At 37.1% G+C, this 21682-nt stretch overlaps 2 protein-coding genes across 10 annotated transcripts in view; one reads left to right on the top strand and one right to left on the bottom strand.

Moving 5' to 3' along the window:
- The window catches only part of ALG6 (ALG6 alpha-1,3-glucosyltransferase), a 57391-nt gene extending 46354 nt beyond the window's left edge, over positions 1–11037 (top strand). For all 6 annotated transcript variants that reach the window (XM_040627209.1, XM_008690790.2, XM_008690789.2 and 3 more), the window contains 3 exons: positions 2816–2884; positions 3012–3210; positions 10207–11037. In XM_040627209.1, coding sequence (XP_040483143.1) covers positions 2816–2884; positions 3012–3210; positions 10207–10404 — 466 coding nt within the window. In that variant the 3' untranslated portion in view covers positions 10405–11037. The remainder of the gene's footprint in view (positions 1–2815; positions 2885–3011; positions 3211–10206) is intronic.
- A 2631-nt stretch (positions 11038–13668) lies between these two features.
- Positions 13669–21682, bottom strand: part of LOC103663063 (integrin subunit beta 3 binding protein) — a 62488-nt gene continuing 54474 nt past the window's right edge. For 3 of the 4 annotated variants that reach the window (XM_008690785.2, XM_008690783.2, XM_008690786.2), the window contains 2 exons: positions 19602–19652; positions 13669–14453 (listed from right to left, as the gene is read on the bottom strand). In XM_008690785.2, coding sequence (XP_008689007.1) covers positions 19603–19652 — 50 coding nt within the window. In that variant the 3' untranslated portion in view covers positions 13669–14453; position 19602. The remainder of the gene's footprint in view (positions 14454–19601; positions 19653–21682) is intronic. The other variant, XM_008690784.2, reaches the window with a different exon arrangement.

The following is a 21682-nucleotide window of genomic DNA, read 5'->3' as shown; positions in this document are numbered from 1 at the left end:
GTTCATTTTCATAAAAAGAAGCAACGGGGTATATTGGTACAGATGCTGGGAAGAGAGTAGATGTGACGGTGGCATCTGTGAAAGTTCTTTTAATTGCCTCAATTTTCTTAACGAAGTAGAAGGCAAGGTCATTAGGCAAGAGCAGGTTGGAGCTGTTGGGATTATGAGATTATGAGAAGGTGTGGGTTATATTTCTCAAGAGACAGTGTGAACAGACTAGAGAAATATATGGTAGTTATTAGACACTTGAATATCATGATCATGTATTTAAAGTGAAAACAGGGGCACCTAGGTGGCTCAGTCAAAGTATCTGACTCTGTTTTGGCTCAGGTCTTGATCTCGGGGTTTTGAGATGAGCCCTGCCTCGGGCTCCTGCACGCCAAGCCCGTTTTCCCCTCTCTCTCTCTCAAAATAAATAAATCTTTAAAGTGGAAACAGTTAGTGTGGGTAAATATTTTCCTCAAGAGCAGTTGCTCAGTATGGTTGGAATAAGTTACAGGTGAAGAGTTGGGTCTTTCCAGGTTTGTGGTTTTGTCTAGTGAGGATAATGGGCTTGCTCAGGGCTTGAGAGTGAATGCATGGGAGTGATTTCAATGGTTTACCTTAGAATTTAAGCTGGTTAAGAAGGGGAAAAGACAGCCAAAGAAGTGAGGCAAAGTGAGAAAGGTGGTAGGAATAATGGGTTGAAGATCTTGATGGGATCAAAAGATTGTTGGAGTTCTGGAGTGCTGAAAAGGTAGGAGATAGTGGTCAGGATGCAGTTGCTGCATTGTAATTATGGAGGGGTTACAGTCCTGAGTATAACCGAAAGGTGTAGATCACTAGAAGAGAGGAGTTCCAGCAAATGAGGAGTCATGGTGTTGGAAGATCGTCTTTGTAAAAATTGCCAGGAATGAAGATGAGTAGGGTTGTAGAGAGTGAGTGAGTAAGGCGTTGAAATGGCTGAGTAATGAGGGAAGTGACCCTTGTGGTTGGTGGATGATGACAAAGATGAAGACTACCAGGGATGGAGCCTGAGGCCATGGAGATTGTTAGGGTGGAGAGGGGGAGAACTGATGTGGAAGAAGTGATAAAGAGCAAAGAGGTTATCTCCGTCTGGGTCAAGTTGTTTCAAGGCTATGGAAACAACAACAAAACAGGTAAGGTTGAGAGGGCTGAGGGGCAGCATTTTCCTCAGGGGAAGGGAGCCAGGATTTGTTTTCAACAAGGTGGTGAAGGAAAAGTTTCAGAGAAGAGATTGAGGATGCAAGGGATTCTGCTGCTTAAATATAAATACTAAGTATCTTGAGGGCAAAGGCTGGGTTACGTTCCTCTTTGTATTCCTTTCAGAACAATGGTTGTACCTAAGTTTCAATAAATACTTGTATTTAGTAAATGAATATTGAATGAATAAATGGGAAAGTGTTAAGACCCAGAAAGAGAAAATAATGTTTATTGAGTACCTACTATGTGCACGCATGTTTTTAACATAAATACATTCTGATTTAAAAAGCAGCAAGTAGGGAAATTGAAAGTCCTCTAGTATTTTCTTTTAGTTTGGTAGTTTTCAATGTTTGTAATCCCAGGCCTTACATCTCATATGCTGGTTGATATGGGGAAAAGTCATTCCTTTTTTTTTTTTTTTAAAGATTTTACTCATTTATTTGACAGAGAGATAGAGCCAGAGAGCACAAGCAGAGGGAATGGCAGAAGGAGAGGGAGAAGTAGGCTCTGCACGGAGCAGGGAGCCCAATGCGGGACTCGATCCCAGGACCTTGGGATCATGACCAGAGACGAAGGCAGACACTTAACCATCTGAGCCACTCAGGTGCCCCTAAAAGTCATCCTTCTAAGAAAGGAGGAGAATGCTCAAATCTTTTAAAATAAGGAGACCCAAAATAATAATAATAACAATAATAATAGCAATAAGTATTCAACAACTGCCATCATTAGTAAAAAGTTATTTTATTAAAAAATTTGATACAAGAGTTCTTTCAATTATGTGACAATACAAGGTATTACTACTATCTCCATTTACACCTAAGAAAGATGGTTAAATTAATCATTTGTTCAAGGTCAGACATTCAGTAAGTGGCAGAGATGGGACTAGGACTTGCGTCCCCTTCTTCTTGAGCATTGCCACAGCAGAATCCAGAGGGTAATGAGACCAGAGTTGCTAGTAAGTAGGTCCCAGAATTGGGACCTATGACCCTAAACTCTGTCATAAAGCCAGTGGTTCCATTTATTGGCATTATGCTTCTGCTTCCTATACTATTGCTCTTTTCATGTGGCTGCTTCCTACTTGTTGTTTCCTTTTCTTCTACCATTATCAGCTTGTTAACTCTTATAATTCTCCTTTGTCTCTGTTCTCGCTTTAGTGGCAGAGGACAATCCTGTCTGTTATAACTTTAGTTTTTAACTTAGATTAGTAATATGTAACATGGAGGATCATAAAAAAGGAAGTTTGAAACCACGTTACTGGGAATTAATTTATTTCCCAAGAAGGATGAAACACGAAAAAGCTCTCTTTCTCTGAATGTTTGAATTTGTTTATCTGATCCATTCTGTATGTTGCTGTATGATAAAAAAAGTTCCATTAATAGAATATTGAAAGAAGTAGTTATTAGGAGGAGTTGATACCTTGTTTATGTTTAGACTCACTTAGTTTGGATTGATATGAAAAAATGAACCAGTGATCCATATGGAGACCTTACTGGCTGTTTCTTGTTTGTTTGTTTAGCTACCCCGAAGATCAGACAGATAAAATGTTTTTATATTTTTCACAAGAATTGAAATTGTTTTCTAAGATTAAAATATTTTTTCTTTATCATTTTAGACCAGTCTGCTTAGTTTTAAGTGAAATTCCTTTTATGTCTACTTGGTTTTTACTTGTATCAACATTTAGGTGAGTCAAACTAATATTTATATATTTTCTGTAGAGTTCTCATAAACTCATTTAGAAATTTTTTACAAAATGATTATGTTTTGAATTAGCAATTCTCTTTTGATGTTTTTTCTGTTTTCCCTTACAGTATGCTGCCTCTTCTATTGAAGGATGAACTCCTAATGCCCTCAGTTGTGACAACAATGGCATTTTTTATAGCTTGCGCAGTTTCCTTTTCAATATTTGAAAAGACTTCTGAAGAAGAACTGCAGTTGAAATCCTTTTCCATTTCTGTTAGGAAATATCTTCCATGTTTTACATTTCTTCCCAGAATTATACAATATTTGGTAAGTTGTTCAGTTTTTTTTAATTTTTAAAAAATTTTTTGAGAGAGAGCGCTGTGTGGGGAGGGGCAGAGAGAGAGGGAGAGAGAGAATCTTAAGCGGGCTTCATGCCCAGCGAGGAGTCCAGTGTGGGGCTTCATCTCACAACCTTGAGATCATGACCTGAGCCAAAATCAAGAGTTGGACACTTAACCAACTGTGCCACAAGTTGTTCAGTTTTTAAGGAATGATACTTAGCATGGCACTGTTAAAAAAAAAAAAAAAGTAGTATCTTTTTCTCTTATAGCTTTTTTGAGATATAATTCACATAAATTCACCCATAAAATCCACCCATTTAAAGTGTGCAATTTGATTGTTTTAAGTATGTACATAGAGTTGTACAGCCATGACCATAATCTAATTTTAGATTATTTCCCTCACCCCAAAAAGGAACCCTCTTTCCATTAGTAGCCATTTCCCATTCCCCCCTAAACTCCAGCCTTGGACACAACCCAGTAATATACTTTCTGTAACTACATATTTACCAATCTGGACATTTCATATAAGTGGAATGTATTAGTCTGCTAGGCCTGCCATAGCAAAATACCACAGACTGGGGGTCTAAAGCAACAGAAATGTATTTTCTTATAGTTCTGGAGGCTAGAAGTCCAAAATCAAGGAGCCTCATCCAAGGTTTCTGGTGAGGCCTCTTTCTGGGTTACAGGCAATCTTGCTGTGTCCTTATATGGCCTCTTCTTTGTGTGGGTGTGTAGTGAGTTCTTCAGTGGCTCTTCCTCTTCTTATAAGCACACTAGTCATATCAAATTAGGGCTCCACCCCTACGACCTCCATTTAGCCTTAATTTAACCATCCTAAAGTCTCTGTCTCCTAATGCACTCACATTGGGGACTGGGTCTACAACATATGAATTTTCTGGGGACACAATTCAAACCATAACATGGTATCACAGAAAATGTAGTCGGCGCGCCTGGGTGGCTCAGTCAGTTGAGCGTCCAACTCTTGATCTCGGCTTAGGTCTTGATCTCAGGGTTGTTGGTTTAATTCCCATGTTGGACTCCACGCTGGACATGGAGCCTACTTTTTAAAAAATTAAGACTTTTGTGATTGGCTACTTTCACTCAGCGTGTTTTTGAGGTTCATCTGTGTTGTATCATGCATCAATACTTCATTCTTTTTTATTGCCATACATATTCCATTTTAATGGATATACCACATTTTGTTTATCTGTTCATCAGTTAATGGGCATTATGTCGATCCCACTTTTTGGCTGTTGTGAATAATGCTGCTGTGAAGATTTGTTTATAAATTTATCAGCACATTGTTTTCATTTCCCTTGAGCGTATCCTTAGGAGTGGTAATTCTGTGTTTAACATTTTGAGAAACTGTGCAGCTGTTCACCAAAGTTCTACATGCTTCTACGTTCCCACCAGCAATATATGAGGGTTCCAATTTCTCTACATTCTTGACAGCACTTGTTATTGTCTTTTTTATGATAGCCATCCTAGTGTGAGTGAAATGGTATCTCATTGAGATTTTGATTTGTATTTTCCAAGTTACCAGTGTTGTTGCGCATCTTTTATGTGCTCACTGGCCGTTTGTATATCATTCTTGGAGAAATGCCTATTCATATCGTTTGCCCATTTTTAATTGGGTTGTCTTTGTATTTTTGAGTTGTAAGAGTTCTTTATACATTTGTGATACAGGTCCCTTACTGGGTACATGACTTGGAAATATTTCTATTATGTAGATTTCCTTCACTTTCTTAATGATATTGTTTGCAGCATGAAAGTTTTTTTTGATTTTTATGAAACCCAACATCTTTCTTTCTTTCGTTATCTGTGCCTTTTGTTTTTTAAAGTAAGCTTAATGCCCAGTGTGGGGTTTAAACTCATGACCCCGAGTTCAAGAGTTGTGTGTTGTACTGACGGAGCCAACTAGGTGCCCCTATGCTTTTGATGTCATATCTAAGAAACCATTGTGTAAAGGTCATGAAGAGTTACCCTTATGTTTTCTTTTAAGAGTTTTATCTTTAGATCACTGATTCATTTTGAGTTAATTTTTGTGTTTGGTGTGAGGTAGGAGTCCAACTTTATGAAGTTTTTCCAGCACCAATGAATTGTGTTGGTACCTTTGTTGAAAATCAACTGATCTTAAATATAAGTGTTTATTTCTGGACTTTCAATTCTATTCCACTGATCTATATGTCTATCATTATTCCAGTACTACAGTCTTGATTACTGTTGCTTTGTAGTTTTGATATTCAGAATGTGATTCCTCCAACTTTGTTCTTTCTCATGATTGTTTTAGCTATTCTATGTTCCTTGCATTTCTATATTATTTTTAGGATCACCTTGTCAGTTTCTCTAAAAACCCAGCTAAGATTTTGAAAAGGATTGCTTTAAATCTGTATATGAATTCATGGAATATTGTCATCTTAACAAGATTTAGTCTTCCAAATCCATGAACATAGATGAATTTCCATTTATTTAGATATTCTTTAATTTTCTTCAACAGTATTCTGTAGTGTTCAGTGTACAGGTCTTCCACTTATGTTAAATTTATTTCTAAGTATTTTATTCTTTATGATGTTTTTGTAAATGGAATTTTCTTAATTTCATTTTTATAATGTTCATTGTCACTGTATACAAATACACTTGCTGAACTTGTATTCCATGTTTTAAGTTTTAGTGGAATCCTTCTGATTTTCTACATACAAGATTATGTCATCTGCAAATCATGATAGTTTTACTTCTTTTCCTGTCTGAATGCTTTTTATTTCTTTTCCTTGCTTACCCTGGCTAGAACCTCCCGTACAATGTTGAATACAAGTGGCAAGAGTGAGCATCTTTTCTTCCTGATTTTAGGGGAAAAGCATCTAGTCTTTCACCATTAACTGTGATGTTAGCTGTGGGCTTTTTATAGCTGGCCTTTATTCAGTTGAGGAAGTTCTCTTCTATTCCTAATTTATTGAGTGTTTTTATTATGAAAAATATTTTTCCTTTGTCTGATATGATCATGTATTTTTTCCCTTATTCTATTAATATAGTATATTATTGATTGATTTTTGTATGTTGAACTAATCTTGCTTACACTCTTGGGATAAGTCCCACTTGATCGTGATATGTAAACCTTTTTATATGCCACTGGTTTGGGTTGCTGGTATTTTTTTCTAACTGAAGTATAGTTGACATACAAGATTATGCTAGTTTCAGGTGTACAGCCTAGCGATTTGATGAAATGCTCATCATAGTGAGTATAGTTACTGTCTTCATGATAAAAATTTACTGCAGTATTTATTGACTACATTCCCTATGCTGTACTTTAATTTTTTTTATTTATTTTTTGAAGTTAAAAGAATTTTTTTAAAGTTTATTTTTGTCTTAGCCAGCAGATAGCAAACATCTTTTTTTTTCCCCCCAAAGATTTCATTCATTTATTTGAGAGAAGAGCACGTGCCTGAGAGAGAGAGCAAGAGAGAGAGCACAAGCTGGGGGGAGGGGCAGAGGGAGGAGAAGCAGACTCCCCACTGAGCAGGAATCCCAACACAGGGCTTGATCCTAGAACCCTGGCATCATGACCTGAGCCAAAGGCACATGCTTAACCGACAGAGCCATCCAGTGCCCCGCCCCTATTTATTTTTACTTTCAAGTAAACTCCACATCCAATGTGGGTCTCCAATTCATGACCCCAAGATCAAGAGTCATATGCTCTATCGACTGAGCCAGCTTGTTGCCCCAAACTATCTTAATTTTTAAAGGTAACTTTGTTGGGGCCTCTAGCAGGCTCAGTTGGTTAAGCATATCACTTGATCTCTCTGTCTTGAATTGGAGACCCACATTGGGTGTGGAACCCACTTACAAAAAAAAAAAAAAGGTAACATTGTTATTTCTCCAACCTTTTATTTGAGTCATGCATTCATTTGCAGCCAAGTGCTCCAAAGAAAAATCTCCAAATTGTGAAGAAAATAGGCCTATGCTGTACTTTTAATCCCTGTGATTTATCTTTTTTATAACTGGAACTTTGTACCTCTTAAGCCCCTTCACCCATTTCACCCATCTTCCCATGCCCTCCCCTCTGCGTTTGCCAGTATTTTATAGAAGACTTTTACATCTATATTCATAAGGGATATTGGTCTTAGGGTTTTTTTCCTTATGAAGTCTTTGTTTGGTTTTGGTATCAGGGTTAATGCTTGCTTAATAGAATGAGTTGGGAGGTGTTTCTTTTCTACTTTTTGGAAGCATTTATGAAGGATAGATATTAATTCTTCTATAAACGTTTGGCATAATTCACCAGTGAAGCCATCTGTGCCTGGGCCTGTCTTTGTGGGACTTTAAAAAATGATTAAGTTTCTTTGTTACAGGTCAATTTGGACTTCCTGGGGTTTGTTTTGTTTTGTTTTTATTTATTTTGGGGGGGGGAGGAGCAGAGGGAGGGAGACAAGCTGAGTCTGCACTGAGCTCAGAACCTGATGGGCTCGATCCAAGGATCCTGAGATTATGACCTGAGCAGAAATCAAGAGTCAGGCCACCAGGCGCCCCTGGACTGTCTATATTTCTTCAGACAGTTTCAGTGGTGTCTTTCTTTTCTTTCTTCCTTTTCTTACTTTCTTAAGATTATATTTATTTATTTGAGAGAGAGAACATGAGCAGGGGGTAGAGCCAGGGGAAGAGGCAGAAACAGTCTGCCCCCTGAGCAGGGAGCCCAATGTGGGGCTGCATCCCAGGACCCTGGAATCATGACCCAAGCAGAAGGCAGACACTTAACTGACTAAGCCACTCAGGTGCCCCTCAGTGGTATCTAAGAATGTGTCCATTTCCTCTGTTATCTAATTGTTGGCATACAGTTGTTCATTCAGGGTAATTTACTGATAGGGACAACCAGGCTGGTGGACTGATGATCCAGGTGTTACTATGCAGCTGTTATCTTCTGAATAGTCTCTGCCCATTCTCTGCATCTTAACCCCTGGCTTTTATGGAGTGGAGGACATGGTGGTGAGGACACAGGGTAGTTATCTAAAGTGGTGCCATCTGGGGGCACCTGGGTGGCTCAGTCAGTTAAGCATCTGCCTTCGGCTCATGTCATGGTCCCAGATCCTGGGATCAAGTCCACATCAGGCTTCCTGCTCAGCAGGGAGTCTGATTCTCCCTCTGTCCCTCACCCCACTCATGCTCTCTCTCGCTCTTACTCAAATGAATAAATAAAATCTTTAAAGTAAAAATTAAAACAGAAAAAAAGCAGGAGGAGTTTTAACATGCCCCTTAACACTGATTCAGGATCATAGTGTCATGACATTTCAACCAGTGCCATATTTCTTGTTTGAAACTTTTTTTTTAAGATTTTCTTTATTTAAGCGGGGGGAGGAGCAAAGGGAGAGGGAAGGCAAGGGGGAAAGAATCTAAAGCAGACTCTGTGCTGAGCATAGAGCCTGATGCAAGGCTCTCGCTCACAACCATGAGATCATGACCTGAGCTGAAATCAAAGAGTTGGACGCTTCAATGACTGAGCCATGCAGGTGCCCCTTAATTTCGAAACTTTAAATTTGATGATTTCACTTCAGAAGTTTTCATTTTTCACCAAGGTTGACAGGGATTTTCCTTTTGGAGGATATTTTTGGCCTGTTTATACCTGTTTGTGAGCCCTTTTGGTTACTGTCCTTCCCAGGCTTCCATCTGGAATGAGCACTGTACTACTCTATTCATATCTTTAAATCCTGTTATAGCCTTTAGAACGTCTTTCAGGGTTCCATTATGTCCCACCTCCTGCACGAAGGTCACTATGATTTCTCACTGCTTGCTTTCTACATTTACTTAAGCAGCTTCTGCGTACTTAGGTGCTATGCCAGGGTGAACTGAATAAGATCTGGCTGGTCCTCATCTTAAAGGAGCTCACAGTCTAAAGCTAAACTCTCCAGTACGGTAGGGGCACCTGGTGGCTCAGTCGGTTATGTATCGGTTATGTATCCCACTGTTGCTTTCAGTTCAGGCGATGATCCCAGGGCCCTGGTGCTCAGCAGGGAGTCTGCTTGAGGTTCTCTTCCCTCTCCCCCTATGCCTCCTCTCTGTGCACACGCTCTCTCTCTCTCAAATAATAAATAAGTAAATCTTAAAAAAAAAAAAAAACCTGTCCAATATGGTAGCCACTAGACACATTAAAAATTTAAACATTAAAATTAAATAAAATAAATTCAGCTCAGTCACAATAGGCATATTTTGAATGCTCAATAACCACATGTGGTTAGCAGTTACTCTCCTGCTGTACACAGGCGTAGAACATTTCCATCATTGCAGAAAGTTCTATACAGTGCGCTAAAGAAAACTGGCTGCTACACAATTACAATAAATGAAGTATTTTTTCTATTCATTTTGGCATTTAATAAAATGTGACCTTGTGATTTTATTTAATTAGTTCATGCATTCCCCTAATTAAATTGAAAACTCTTTGAGGCCAGAAGATTACATTTTCTTTCATACGTTCCACCATGACTTACTGCGGCATTAGCTCATTGACAGTGTTCCATGAATATGAAATATAATTTTCTATTTGCCATAGAAGGCTTTTTTATAGACAGATTCTTAGATTAGCTTAGAACTTTATATCCTATAGGAACTCAAGGCCCTGGAGCATACCCTGAATTTAACCCTCACTAGCAATATTGTCTGTTCCAGAGAACTTTGGTTAGTTCTTGGGTGGTATTAAGTATGATAGGGGTTCTAAGGCTTTGGCTACACATGGGAATCACTTGGAAAGCTTTTAAATCCTGAGGCCTACCCCAGAAAACTCTGATTTAATTGGTCTGAAGTGTGGCCTGGCATTGAGATTTTTATACCTACCCCCAGATGATTCTAACATGTGGCCTAGGTTGAGATCCACCAGTAGAAGAGACTGGACCCCCACCCCTCACTTTCAATTCTGCTCACTTACAGCTATAAGTAAATGTTACCAGTATATTTAAATTTTATCTTTTATATTACTCAATAATGTCCTTTTCCCTCCTTGTAGTTTCTTATCTCAGTCATCAGTATGGTACTTCTGACACTGATAACTGTCACACTGGAACCTCCTCAGAAATTGCCGGACTTATTTTCTGTATTGGTTTGTTTTGTATCTTGCTTGAACTTCCTGTTCTTCTTGGTATACTTTAACATTATAATCATGTGGGACTCCAAAAATGGAAGAAATCAGAAGAAAATCAACTAGCTCTATCTCCACAAACAGATGTGAAAATATTAACAGTGCTTAAAGGTTTTTTTGAACTTTTTTGCTATGTATAAATGAAATTATCATTTTGAGAATCACAAAATGATAGGGAAAAAATGGTGGAAAGTCATTGTTGTCTATGCAAAGTAAATATATAAGGGGACTCAAGCCCATTGGAGGCTTTTATTTTCTAAACATGAAGTGGCCAAGACGTGGTTTTATTAATATTCAGTTATCCAAGTGGGAAAATAAGAGAAAATTCCCTTAATCCTAGTGTTTACTCAGGAAATGTACTCTACAATTTGTTGTCTTAAAAAAAAAATCTGCAAATCCGGTGAGCTTACTGGGAGAATCAAGCCCTTCTTTTTAAAGAAATCACTAATTTTGGTATTTAAATTTAGTTTTCCTTACATTTTAGAATGCAAGTAATGTGTATTTCATTCTTTAGAAATTATATCTCAGGGATTAAATGTTTAATTACTGTGAGAAGGCAATTTAAAGTGCTTGAAGTTTGAACACGCCTTATTACATGTACAAATTTGATTTCTTTATAACAAGGGAGAGAGATTAGACCATGTTATTTCCAAAAATGCTGACTTACTTGAATGCAATTAAACAGTGAATTTTATTGAATTTAAGTGGTTTGAGTGATTTTTTTTTTAATTACTCATGATCACTAATTCTAAACTTTTAGGATCATTCTGTTTAAGTTGAATGGTTTTATACAGGATTTCATCCTTTTGATCTTTTTTAAGTAGCTCAAGATTATCACTTCCATAAGCATTGATTCATATCATGTTTCATGTTAACTTGGCTCTGTTAATAATGTATCATTCTATATTAGGAGAAGCTCATCTTTACTATCATATTTAATTGGTAAAAATAATGTATGTTATAGTTTCTTTTTTCTTTTTTTTAAGATTTTATTTATTTGACAGAGAAACAGTGAAAGGGAACACAAGCAGGGGGAGTAGGAGAGGGAGAAGCAGGCTCCCCACTGAGCAGGGAGCCAACTGGGGGCTGGATCCCAGGACCCCGGGATCATGACCTGAGCCAAAGGCAGATGCTTAGCGACTGAGCCACCCAGGTGTCCCTGTGTTACAGTTTCTTATGTAAAGATTGTTCTTTTGGGAGGGCAGGGGGAAAAAAAGATGTGTTCTCTTTAGTCTCTGTGGTTAAGAATAAAACAATTATTTTCACATCAACCTATGTTTTTAATGAATATGTTTCTTTCATAAGACATCCATTAAAATATATTGACTAAGTGGTGATACATTTTAAAACAGTGAGCACATATACACAAAGAAAATCTGGTTCTAGACATGGGATAGCCACAGGCCACAAGAAGGTATGTGCTTGTAAGTCTGATAAAGGAAGTAGGTTTAGACAAAGCAAAAATCAGGAAGTATTTCTTTCTCAAAGCAAATGTGCATAAAGACTCAAAGGGCAGGTCAGCACAGAAAAGCAGCCTTGAATCACTGCCGAATCAGCAGGAACATCGCTGTCCATGGTCACCATCTGTAATCACTGTGCCCAAATGTCAGCATCTTGGCTGGCTGGTGTAGTCCTGTTTTTTTATTTTTTGTAATAGCATACATGGGTTTAACACAGGATGTTGATTTAAATCAGTGATGAGGAAGTTCTAACTTCTAAATAACTGGAGCAAAGAAACATTATTTGAAAATAAAAGTATATCATATAAATACTAATAAAGTAGAATGCACCCATAATCAAGGTATCTTGTAGGTAAATCCTCTAAATACACATTTTTCCCCAGATAATTTAATCATATTAACACTGTAGCTTTTATGGAGATTTGCAGCAATTATAAGTCAAGTATCTCATATCCATTAGAAACCAATTTAAGAAGATTCCACTTTGAAGGATTAGGTTCCAAAATACTAAAAATGTCCGTTGATGAATTAAGATCACAGAAATGGGTAATTCCAAAGTACTTCTCTCTCTCAGTTACACTCTGGGTTATTGGGATGTTTTAATGTAAAGATATTTAGATAATGCAAAAATACTGAAGATTTCTCAGTTACTTCACTAATATACCTGTCAAGAAATGAACGCTTCTAAGTTATTTTCAAGTTCATTTTAGAGGGAAGGGCTGTTTCTGAGAAATGCAGTTGTCTGTTACCAATAAACTTAGGCTTGCTTCTTAAAATGAAGAGAACAGGGTGTACGTTCATGTATCAAATATGAAGCATACAGAAGCCATTTTCCCTTGAGGCGTTAAGGAGGGGAGAAAAATCCCAGATGTAGCATTCTGTCCAAATGATAAACCACAACTAAGTGAGTGAAACATTTACAAAAGTCAAGGCAGCCAAAGGAGCCTTTCTGTTCAATACAAAGAGTAAAAGATGGATAGGATGTAGCTAAATAATGGTTGGAGTAACACAGGGGTTTCAAGTCTCAATTGGTCTCTCTTCTGTTATGTTCATTGGAAGATCAGGGCCAAGTGTATCTCCCCCGCCTTCCTCCATGCCACACCCCCCTTCCCCCCATATAAACATTAGTTTTGTGTGTGGATCTTTCTGCTTTGTCCTTCATGTGGCCTCCAAGGGTGATAAAGCGAGAGTCATCTGATCTACAATGAAGAGAACTGGGAAATGATTCTTAGCAGACCCAGCTGTTCTGAAAGGCAAAAGCTTAGTGTATTGAGGTCAAACATACAGTAACTGACTTAATAGCATTAAGCACATACCTACATAACTTGCATTACATATGCAACCAATCTACTTCTTAACCCTTTATTTCCTAAGTTTCTTTCTATGCTTTGCCTTACATCCTAAGGTTAGTTTTCAATGCTAGAACACAAAAGAATTACCCTTTTTGGTATATTTAGGTAATGTCCTATTATAAGGACTGTATCACAAAGTGTTCTTAATATTTAGCAGACAGATTTTCTTTAAAATCTTATTTAAATAGTACCAATAAAATCATTAGTGAAGGGAATTAGGTTTAATAGTTAATTGGGTTACTATTTAGTATCAATGTCATTTAATAGTTTTTAAAAACTCATTTTCATTTTAAGAGGTAAGTCTGAATATTCTCTAAATGGAAAATCAGTTATTTTCAAACTTAAATTTTGTTTCAGATTTTTCATATAGTATTTTTATTTACATGATACAGTAATATACGAATTTTGCCAAGACTTAGGGCAAGTACCAAGGGAATAGCATTTTTTTTCCCTGTAGAGATGGTCAAAGAAAAATACAGAGGTTTTAAAAAAACATGTTATCAATTTATAACACATCCTGTGATTCCCACGTCCCCTTTATTTGGCGATAGTACAGGGATGATACAAAATAACACCACAGAAAAACAGAAATTTAAATCAATCCTTCAAAATAATTTGGAGGTGATCACATACCCCATAAAAAAGGTCTTTTCTTTAAATTCAGTAGTCTGTGTAGTTTAGTTTAAGAACAAGTTCATATTTAAAAATATATATGTACTGAAAAATGCATTCCACTATTTTATAAAAGGTGTGAGAATTTTAAAACTTTGAAAATATTTTTTCTGTATAAGCATAGAAAGAGTATAAAAACTCATTCCTGAGATAGTGGCTACGCAATAAACGTCTAGAAAAATTTTAAAAGTTTAAAAAGAATCTAATACGCATTTGGGGCTTTACATGGGAAGGTGGTACCTAATTCCACTCACCATTAAATGTAATCTGAGTTTTAAAACATAGTTTTGCCCAAGTGCCATTTTCATAAATGCTTTAAATCTATCCACAAATGCTAAAAGCATACAGAAGTGTATGTGATACAGAATAGGAGTTAATATCCTCTTCTACTTGTTGGCTTACATTAAAGGGTCAAGAAGAAATGTATTATTTACATTGAGATTATCTACTGGTGTGTGTAGAAAGTTTAAATTAGCTGCAAGAAATTTTATCTAGACACGCACCTGCCTAGTGCTATGATCTGGTATTTACTGGGCAGATTAATTACAAACATTTCTTCTGTTCCTTTAAATACGATCAGGCAGATGCAGAAAAAGTTGGTGTTCATAGTAAGTGCATTTCTTCTAAATGCCTGCAGGATATAAAAGATGATTATTAAATCAAGAATTAGTTTCTAAGTTAACATGCATCTCATACACCACTTAAATGATTTAAACACCCATTTACCCTGTAATTTGGTACCTAGTTTAGATACTGGTAATCTCTTATTTGCTTATTTTTGGGTCTTCTAACAAGATTCACCTTCACAAATAATTGTCAGTAGGGCTACTCAGACATCACACTCTTCACTTTATGTGAAGATCAATCTTGAGATACTTCTGAGAGATTTCTAAAACTCCTACATGACCTACTTGCGGAAAACACCAAAATCTACATGCCTTTTGTCTATAAGCCTTAAGGGCCTCTCAGCAGGTGTTTTCTCCAACAGCTGCCCCCCCAAAAAAGATACCGTATTTACTGGCATTCCTAGTCAGAGCATGTCCTTCTGGGGCCTCCTAGTGGTGGCAGAAGTTCCTGTCGTTTGGTTTAGGACCTCCGTGTGACAGAAAGTCTTTGAGGAGAGCAGGCATTGGCAAGTGATGGCATATTTCCCTTAGGGCACGTGGACCTTTCACTCCTGAAATACCCCTCCCATGCTTACATTGGCATCTATTAAGAAGTAATTCATGGTAGGCTTCTATATTTCCCTATTCATGAGAGTCCACATATATTCTTGTCCTAGAAGAAGGTAGGTTGCCAACTTGACAACCACCAACTCTTGCCAATTTGAGTCTGGTTTGAATTCCTATAGAATATTTTAAGTACTCTAGTATTCACTTAATATCCCTATAGGTTACTGATACACAAATGACAATACTATACAGGAAAGTAAGACTCTCATTAGTTACGTGGGGGAGGTGCTATTAAGCTTATTTTATACCGTCCCACAAGGTAAATATCAGTCCCATTTTATAACTAGGGTTTAGGGGACCCAAGTGCCTAGTAAAGGCCACAGAGCTCTAAGTAGATAACAGAGCTGATGCTGGACATGTAATCCAAATCCTGTTCTCTGTTACAATGCCAGACCATGCAAAGCAGTTTCATCAATTGATCAGGGCTGCTAGAAGTGTGTTGAGGAAGATTCTGATGCCATATTCAGGATCCAGCAGAAACAAATACTGTGGTCAGTGTGATTAATGTCACAACACAAGAATACAGTAGCATGTATATTATCTCTACACTGCCGTACTGGTTCTGGAGATGAATGTCTCAGAACACGAAAAGCAATTTAGATATGGTGATGCAATTCATGAGCAGTATTTTGACAGGAATTATCGTTCATACAGCAATTATATTCTTTCTAAAGCATATTTTGGATTGTTACTTCCCTAATAATCTTCACTGGTCTACTTCTGCCTAATGAATAAAGTCTGAACCTATTAAGCCTGGTGATCATAATTGTCAATGATGTGGTCGAACCTACTTGTTCAGTCATTCTGCTTTTCTGCCTTTTTGTTCGTGTTCTCTCTGCCTAGGATGTTTATACAGCCTATCAGAATGACCCATTTCTCAAATTCAAGCTTCCTAGTAAAGTACAGTGTTTCCATTACTAGGGTCTGGATGGTCCTCTGTCAGAGATAATGTAGAGTGGAATAACTAAAATTGATTTTAAAATCTTGAACTCTTAAATAATGACCTAATCACTCTATCCTGAGGTGATCTATGTTTGCTGTATATTCCTATACTATTGCTTATTCTTCATTTGGTTCTTAAAGAGGAATGTTTATACTCCTTAATCTGAAGAGGAAGGAACTGTCAACTCTTCTGCTTTCTCTACCCCATGCAGGAGTGACAGACTTGATTGGCCAAAGTCCCAGAACATTAATTCACATTTTACTAGTAATATTACCTGTCACTCTTCTTACGCAACACGCTTTCCCTGTCTACTCTCAAGTCCAGTGGGTCTTTGTGCTTCCTAATTTCGTGCTGTAAGACTAGCCCATTCTATTGATCTCATCTGCAATCAAGCATAGGCAGATCTGTGGTCTTTACTATTGTAGAGGCACATGGACATGGGGTTTATTTCAAAGATCCAGCTTTCTCCTCAGGTTCAAGACTGAGATTCACAGGGCTCATGATTTAGACTCAGCGTGGGAGAGAGGACGTCCCACTTCTGCCTTAGGCACACTCCACATTAGTTACCCTAAGCTTCTGCCAGAGGACCTGCCATGTTGGAGGTTATCAAGTCCTCCACTAATCAAATTGACACTTTGATCCCAAAGTACTCATCCTTTTTTGTGCTTGCTATTGGGCAGAATCCTGGAAAGAAGAGGGATCTGAACTTGTATTGCTTATCATAGCTCGCCTTCCATTATTATCATTTCATGTATAGAATATAAATCTTGTATCTTTAGCTTGGTCACTAGGTTTTAGAAGACTGGCATTATGCAAGTGCTAGGTTTATACTAAGCATCATACTTTCGTTAACCAAGTGATTTATCCAGTTGTTTCTAGATATATTTTTCCAGTATCTCCTGCAGTATCCCCTGTTAATATTAGCCCAAACCATGCTTCCCCCACCCTTTTGCTGGTCTTTGTCCTGTCTGTGGCCCACAGGTTGCTGCCTCTCTTACTGACTCTCTTATCCTAACATTATTTTATAAAGGCTTTGCTTGTTAAAGGCTCTGGGAGTGCATTTGTATGGGTTATTTCCCCCCACTGAACAATAAAGGTTAGGAAGAATAATCACTTAAGTGTGAGAGAGGGCAGGAACTGACGTGCAGACAGGGAAGCTGGCCACAATGGTATCACGAGTACTGTGCCTGTCAGAGGTTTCTAGGGCACAGGACAAAATCAGAGTTTAAAACCCTCCCTTCGTCATACCAGTTGGACAGCAATGACAAATGCACAAAAAAGGAACAATGAGAGAACATGGAAAAGAGGGATCTGAGGAAGCCTAGTGTAAGATGAGTTATAAGCAGGTTTTGAAAGATGGGTAAATTTTTGATAATGATGGGGGAAAACATATGTCAAGCAGAGGAGAGAGAAGAACAAAGATAAGGGAATTAGAAAGGTTGTCTCCAAGGAGTGTGCCTGAAGAATGGTACATAATTTGGAGTGACTAAGGCACAAGGACAAGGTATGCTGTGGTCACGTTAGGGAGAGTTCTGAATGTTAGTATAAATTTGGATTTTACTGTGAATATGGTAGATATCTTAAGTATAATTTGTCCAGTAGCAGGACAGGCTGTAGGGAAAAGGGACCAAGCGGCAGAGAGGCAGGTTACAATGGGGAGGATAAGCTGGATAAGAGGTCATGAAGGAATAAACTAGTGCAGGGGGCATGGGAGGGAGAGGTAGATATTTTTAGAAGTGATTTGACCCAGCAGCAGTTGCATATGGGGGCACATAAAAGGGACAGAATTTTGAGGTTTTGAGCCTTATCACTGGATGAATGTAATCCCTAGAAAGATAGAATGAGGAAGAATTTTTTGGGGGGAAAAGATGAAATCAGTATATTTGGGGGACACTGTATGGCAGCTGAGATTGTGGGTTTATAGCTCAGGAAGAGGGTCAAAATTCATTTGGAAACCATAAATTGCACTAAGGTGAGAACTAAAGTGAAGGAATGGGTGAGGTCATGAAGAAAGTGCCCAAAGGAAGAAGAAAACAGAGTCAAAAGAACCCAGGGAAATGCCTCAAAGGTTTAGTCCACTTTCACTTCATTGTTATTTCTCTCCTCTGCTTCCCACTAAAAGCGAAGTTGAGTGGTAGGTCAACCTTCATTCTTGCAAGTTTTTTGTAAGTACTACTCATATTAAAGACTCAGACGAACACTAACATTCTAATCTTTATTAGAATCCAGGAACACAGAGCTATTCTCAGTACTCTGAGTTCCCCAAAGTTCACGAATGAGACCATCATATATTAAATGTGTATGTTATTAGCCAGATGTGTAACTGCAACTATGTATTTATGATTGCCATCTAATAGTTGTCTGATGGATTGCCATGGACCAGAAATTGTACAAAATGTTTAACCCTATGAGGAGTATGTGTGTATATGTATATATATTAGATCCTTTCTACTTAATAGGATCTAAAACCTCTCATCAGCAGTGAAACCTGACGACCACAGTTTACTATTATGAGTGGGCAAAGCAAAGACCCTGGTACTAGCCTCCTCAGGTTAGTATCCTGGCTCTGTTGCTGATATAATTCTAGGACAAGGTTATTAACCTCTTTGTGCCTCAGTTTCCTCACCTATAAAATAAAGACAATAACTGTATATCACGTAAGTTGTTGAAAAGGTTGAATGGAATCTGTATAAAGTGCCTACAGTAGTACCTGGCACACTGACAGTGCTTAATAAATGTAGGCTATTATTATAAACTATCAGTTGTTGCGTACAACAGAACAAACATTTTAATGAATGAAAAGTGACACAATTTTGTATATAAGATGCTTTGCAAATATTTTTAAAAACCATTAGTTAGGAAGCTAATACTAATCATTTGAAATACCATTTCCAAAGAAATGTATTTTCAGTATAGAATTTATTTTGCCTTAATTTTTCCTAAGAGATAGCAGGCAACATCTGGTTAGCTTCTAAGAATCTTAATTAATACTGATGCCACTAAATCTGGGATAGGCTAGTTCTGAATGTGAACCTTCAGTTACAGGTTCGTTAGACACTAATATCACATTATTAGTGTGATCACTCATATTGCGTCTAGCTAATATAAGAACCTAGTTATAAATCTATCATTTTCACTTATATTGCTGAGTCTACAGGGAACTGTTTTGAAGGAAAGATACACTAAGTAATATATAATTATTTACTTAATTCAGCACATTTCTAAATTCATAGACTTGTTATATCTTGTTCAGTTACATGTGTCCTACAGAAACTATAACCCACCTGCCAGTACCTAGTTATTTATACTAAAGGTGCTAAATTAAGAGCCCTCTATACCTCACCTAAAAATATGAGCTTTTTGACTTTTAAAGCTAGGCTGATGAGCTCAACAGTTATTTCAATCAGCCTCTCACTCACACATCTTGTCAGATTGTCCTATTATTGATAAAAATAGATTTTAATTTCAAAAACACCTCCAAAGCTCATGTCCCTATTTTCTTCATAGACAGTACCAAATTTGATAATATAAATAAAATGTTTCCACCTGAACAAAACAGTGAAATTTAACAAGGCTAACCTTAATTAGAAAGGTGAAACCCTACCTCAGTTTAAAATGCCTTTAAGGAATTCATGGCTGTCAAGATGATATAATTCTATAAGAAAGAAAGATTTTTTTTTCAGAAAACAGTTCAAAGTAAGTTGTCACAGTATATGATGTAGAATAAATGCTTAATCAAATGAAATTAAAGAACCTAAACGTAAAGTTCTGTTTTACATTACGAATAGCTTTGGGGTTATAAATTCTCATTTCAATATCTTACTTATTTGTTCAATTCTGGTTCAGAATGTACATTTAAGAAATTAGGATAAAAAGTGCCAAAAACTTATAATGTATGCTTATGCTTTATTATAATTATTTGTCTTTTGTGACAGATTCTACAAGCCTGAGGGCAGGACTATGTCTGCCTTGTTCATTACTGTATCCCTCGTGCTAGAACAGTGCCTAGCTCATAGTAGGCATTCAGTAAATATTAAAGGGATGAGGCGTGGAAGGAGAGTGTGATTTATCAGTATTTGAAAATATTTAAATTCCTTTAAAAAATTCTTAGAGTGACATTTGTTTTTACTCATTCATTGAACATGCATTGTGGGCCTTCTATCAGGTTCTATGCTAGGCTCTGGGGCTATAATATAGAGATACGACTTTTGTTTGTTTGCCAAGGAGGAGTCCAGGAGCCCTGTAACCGGACAATTAGAATACAGGACAACACTACAACTAATACATTTATAACCATTCAGACAAGTGTTGCAGAAGGCTGGACGGAGCACTTTAGCTTTAGCTCGGCGAGCTGGGGGGAATTTCACAGAGGATCCGACATCTGAGGCTGACCTTAAAGGATAAGCAGGAATTTACTAGACAGAGATGGAAGAAAGAGCAATCCAGGTAGAGAGAAGCAGTAGAGAGGCCTGAAGTTCACAAAGAGGGAGATTCCAGAGGCTGAAGTCACATGGTGCGAACAGTGTGCATTCAGATGCCTCCTTTCCTCCTGTGTGAGGTCTGAGCTGGAGGAAAAATCACCCAATACCTTTTACAGAAGTCCTGCTTTTAACTATATAATTAGCTATATAACAATACAAATATCTGCTTTATTAGTCTATATATGTGTTTAATACATAAACCGCTCTTTTTTTGAGGAGCTTTTCTGACTACTTTAAGAGTTAAAATGGGAGAAAAAAATGTTCACCTGTCAGGTGACATAAAACCAATTTCTACTAAATGTGCCAGAATAATTTTTCTCCACCTCAGGAACGGTTAGTCTTCAGTCTGTTCATTACTGTCTTTTTATAGTATTTTTATTTAATAAAACCTATTAAGACTACCATACAAATCTCTTTACTTATGCTTTTATCTTTTAACTGATCAATTTTTATATTGCTGACATCCCTTCTTCACCATTTGCTCATTTAAAAATTCATAGTATGTGAGATATGTCTCTGGAGAAAATGTCTATAAAATTTGTTACAGCTGGCAAATGTGTATGAGTCAGTGATAGCACATGACTAAATGCTTCACAGAAAATAAAATTTGTTTCTGTAGTAAGCAGAACTGTTTAAATGTTATTTATTTTTATGTTTCAAAGAAAATATATTGTGAAGTGCTGCATTGATTTAATACGCAACAATGTCTGTGTACATGCTGTAGAAGGAAAATTTATGAAACCTTTGCACAACTCCTTTAATTGAATTTTCCAAATCTCTCACCACACACAAATAATCAATATCTTCTGCAGAGAAAACCAGTCAGAATTATTACAGTCTTTCGTTTCAATTTTGTTGTCATCAGCACATACAGAGCACCTGGATATTCGTAATGTCTGATAGCAAGTTATTTACACCTCTTAAACACATAATTGCTATTAAGTGAGTTCGAATCTATGGTTAATTTTTTTTTTACTGATTATTTAAAAGATAAAGATGATCATATTTCTAGAGAAGTATACAAAAATTTTAATTGTGTAAGAAATTATTTAAAAGGCTTTGAAAAGTAATAAATCAGTTTGTTTTTCCTTAAATCCTAGACAAATCTCAAGTAAGCAGTCAAAACGTATCCCCAAAACAGTGATGAATAGTGTAAGACAAGGGTATTAACATTATTAATAGGAAAGGCATGAACGACATACAA

The sequence above is a fragment of the Ursus maritimus genome, unplaced genomic scaffold (assembly GCF_017311325.1).
Source record: "Ursus maritimus isolate PB19 unplaced genomic scaffold, ASM1731132v1 scaffold_12, whole genome shotgun sequence".
NCBI lineage: Eukaryota > Metazoa > Chordata > Mammalia > Carnivora > Ursidae > Ursus > Ursus maritimus.
This window is presented reverse-complemented; position numbering and strand designations above follow the sequence as displayed.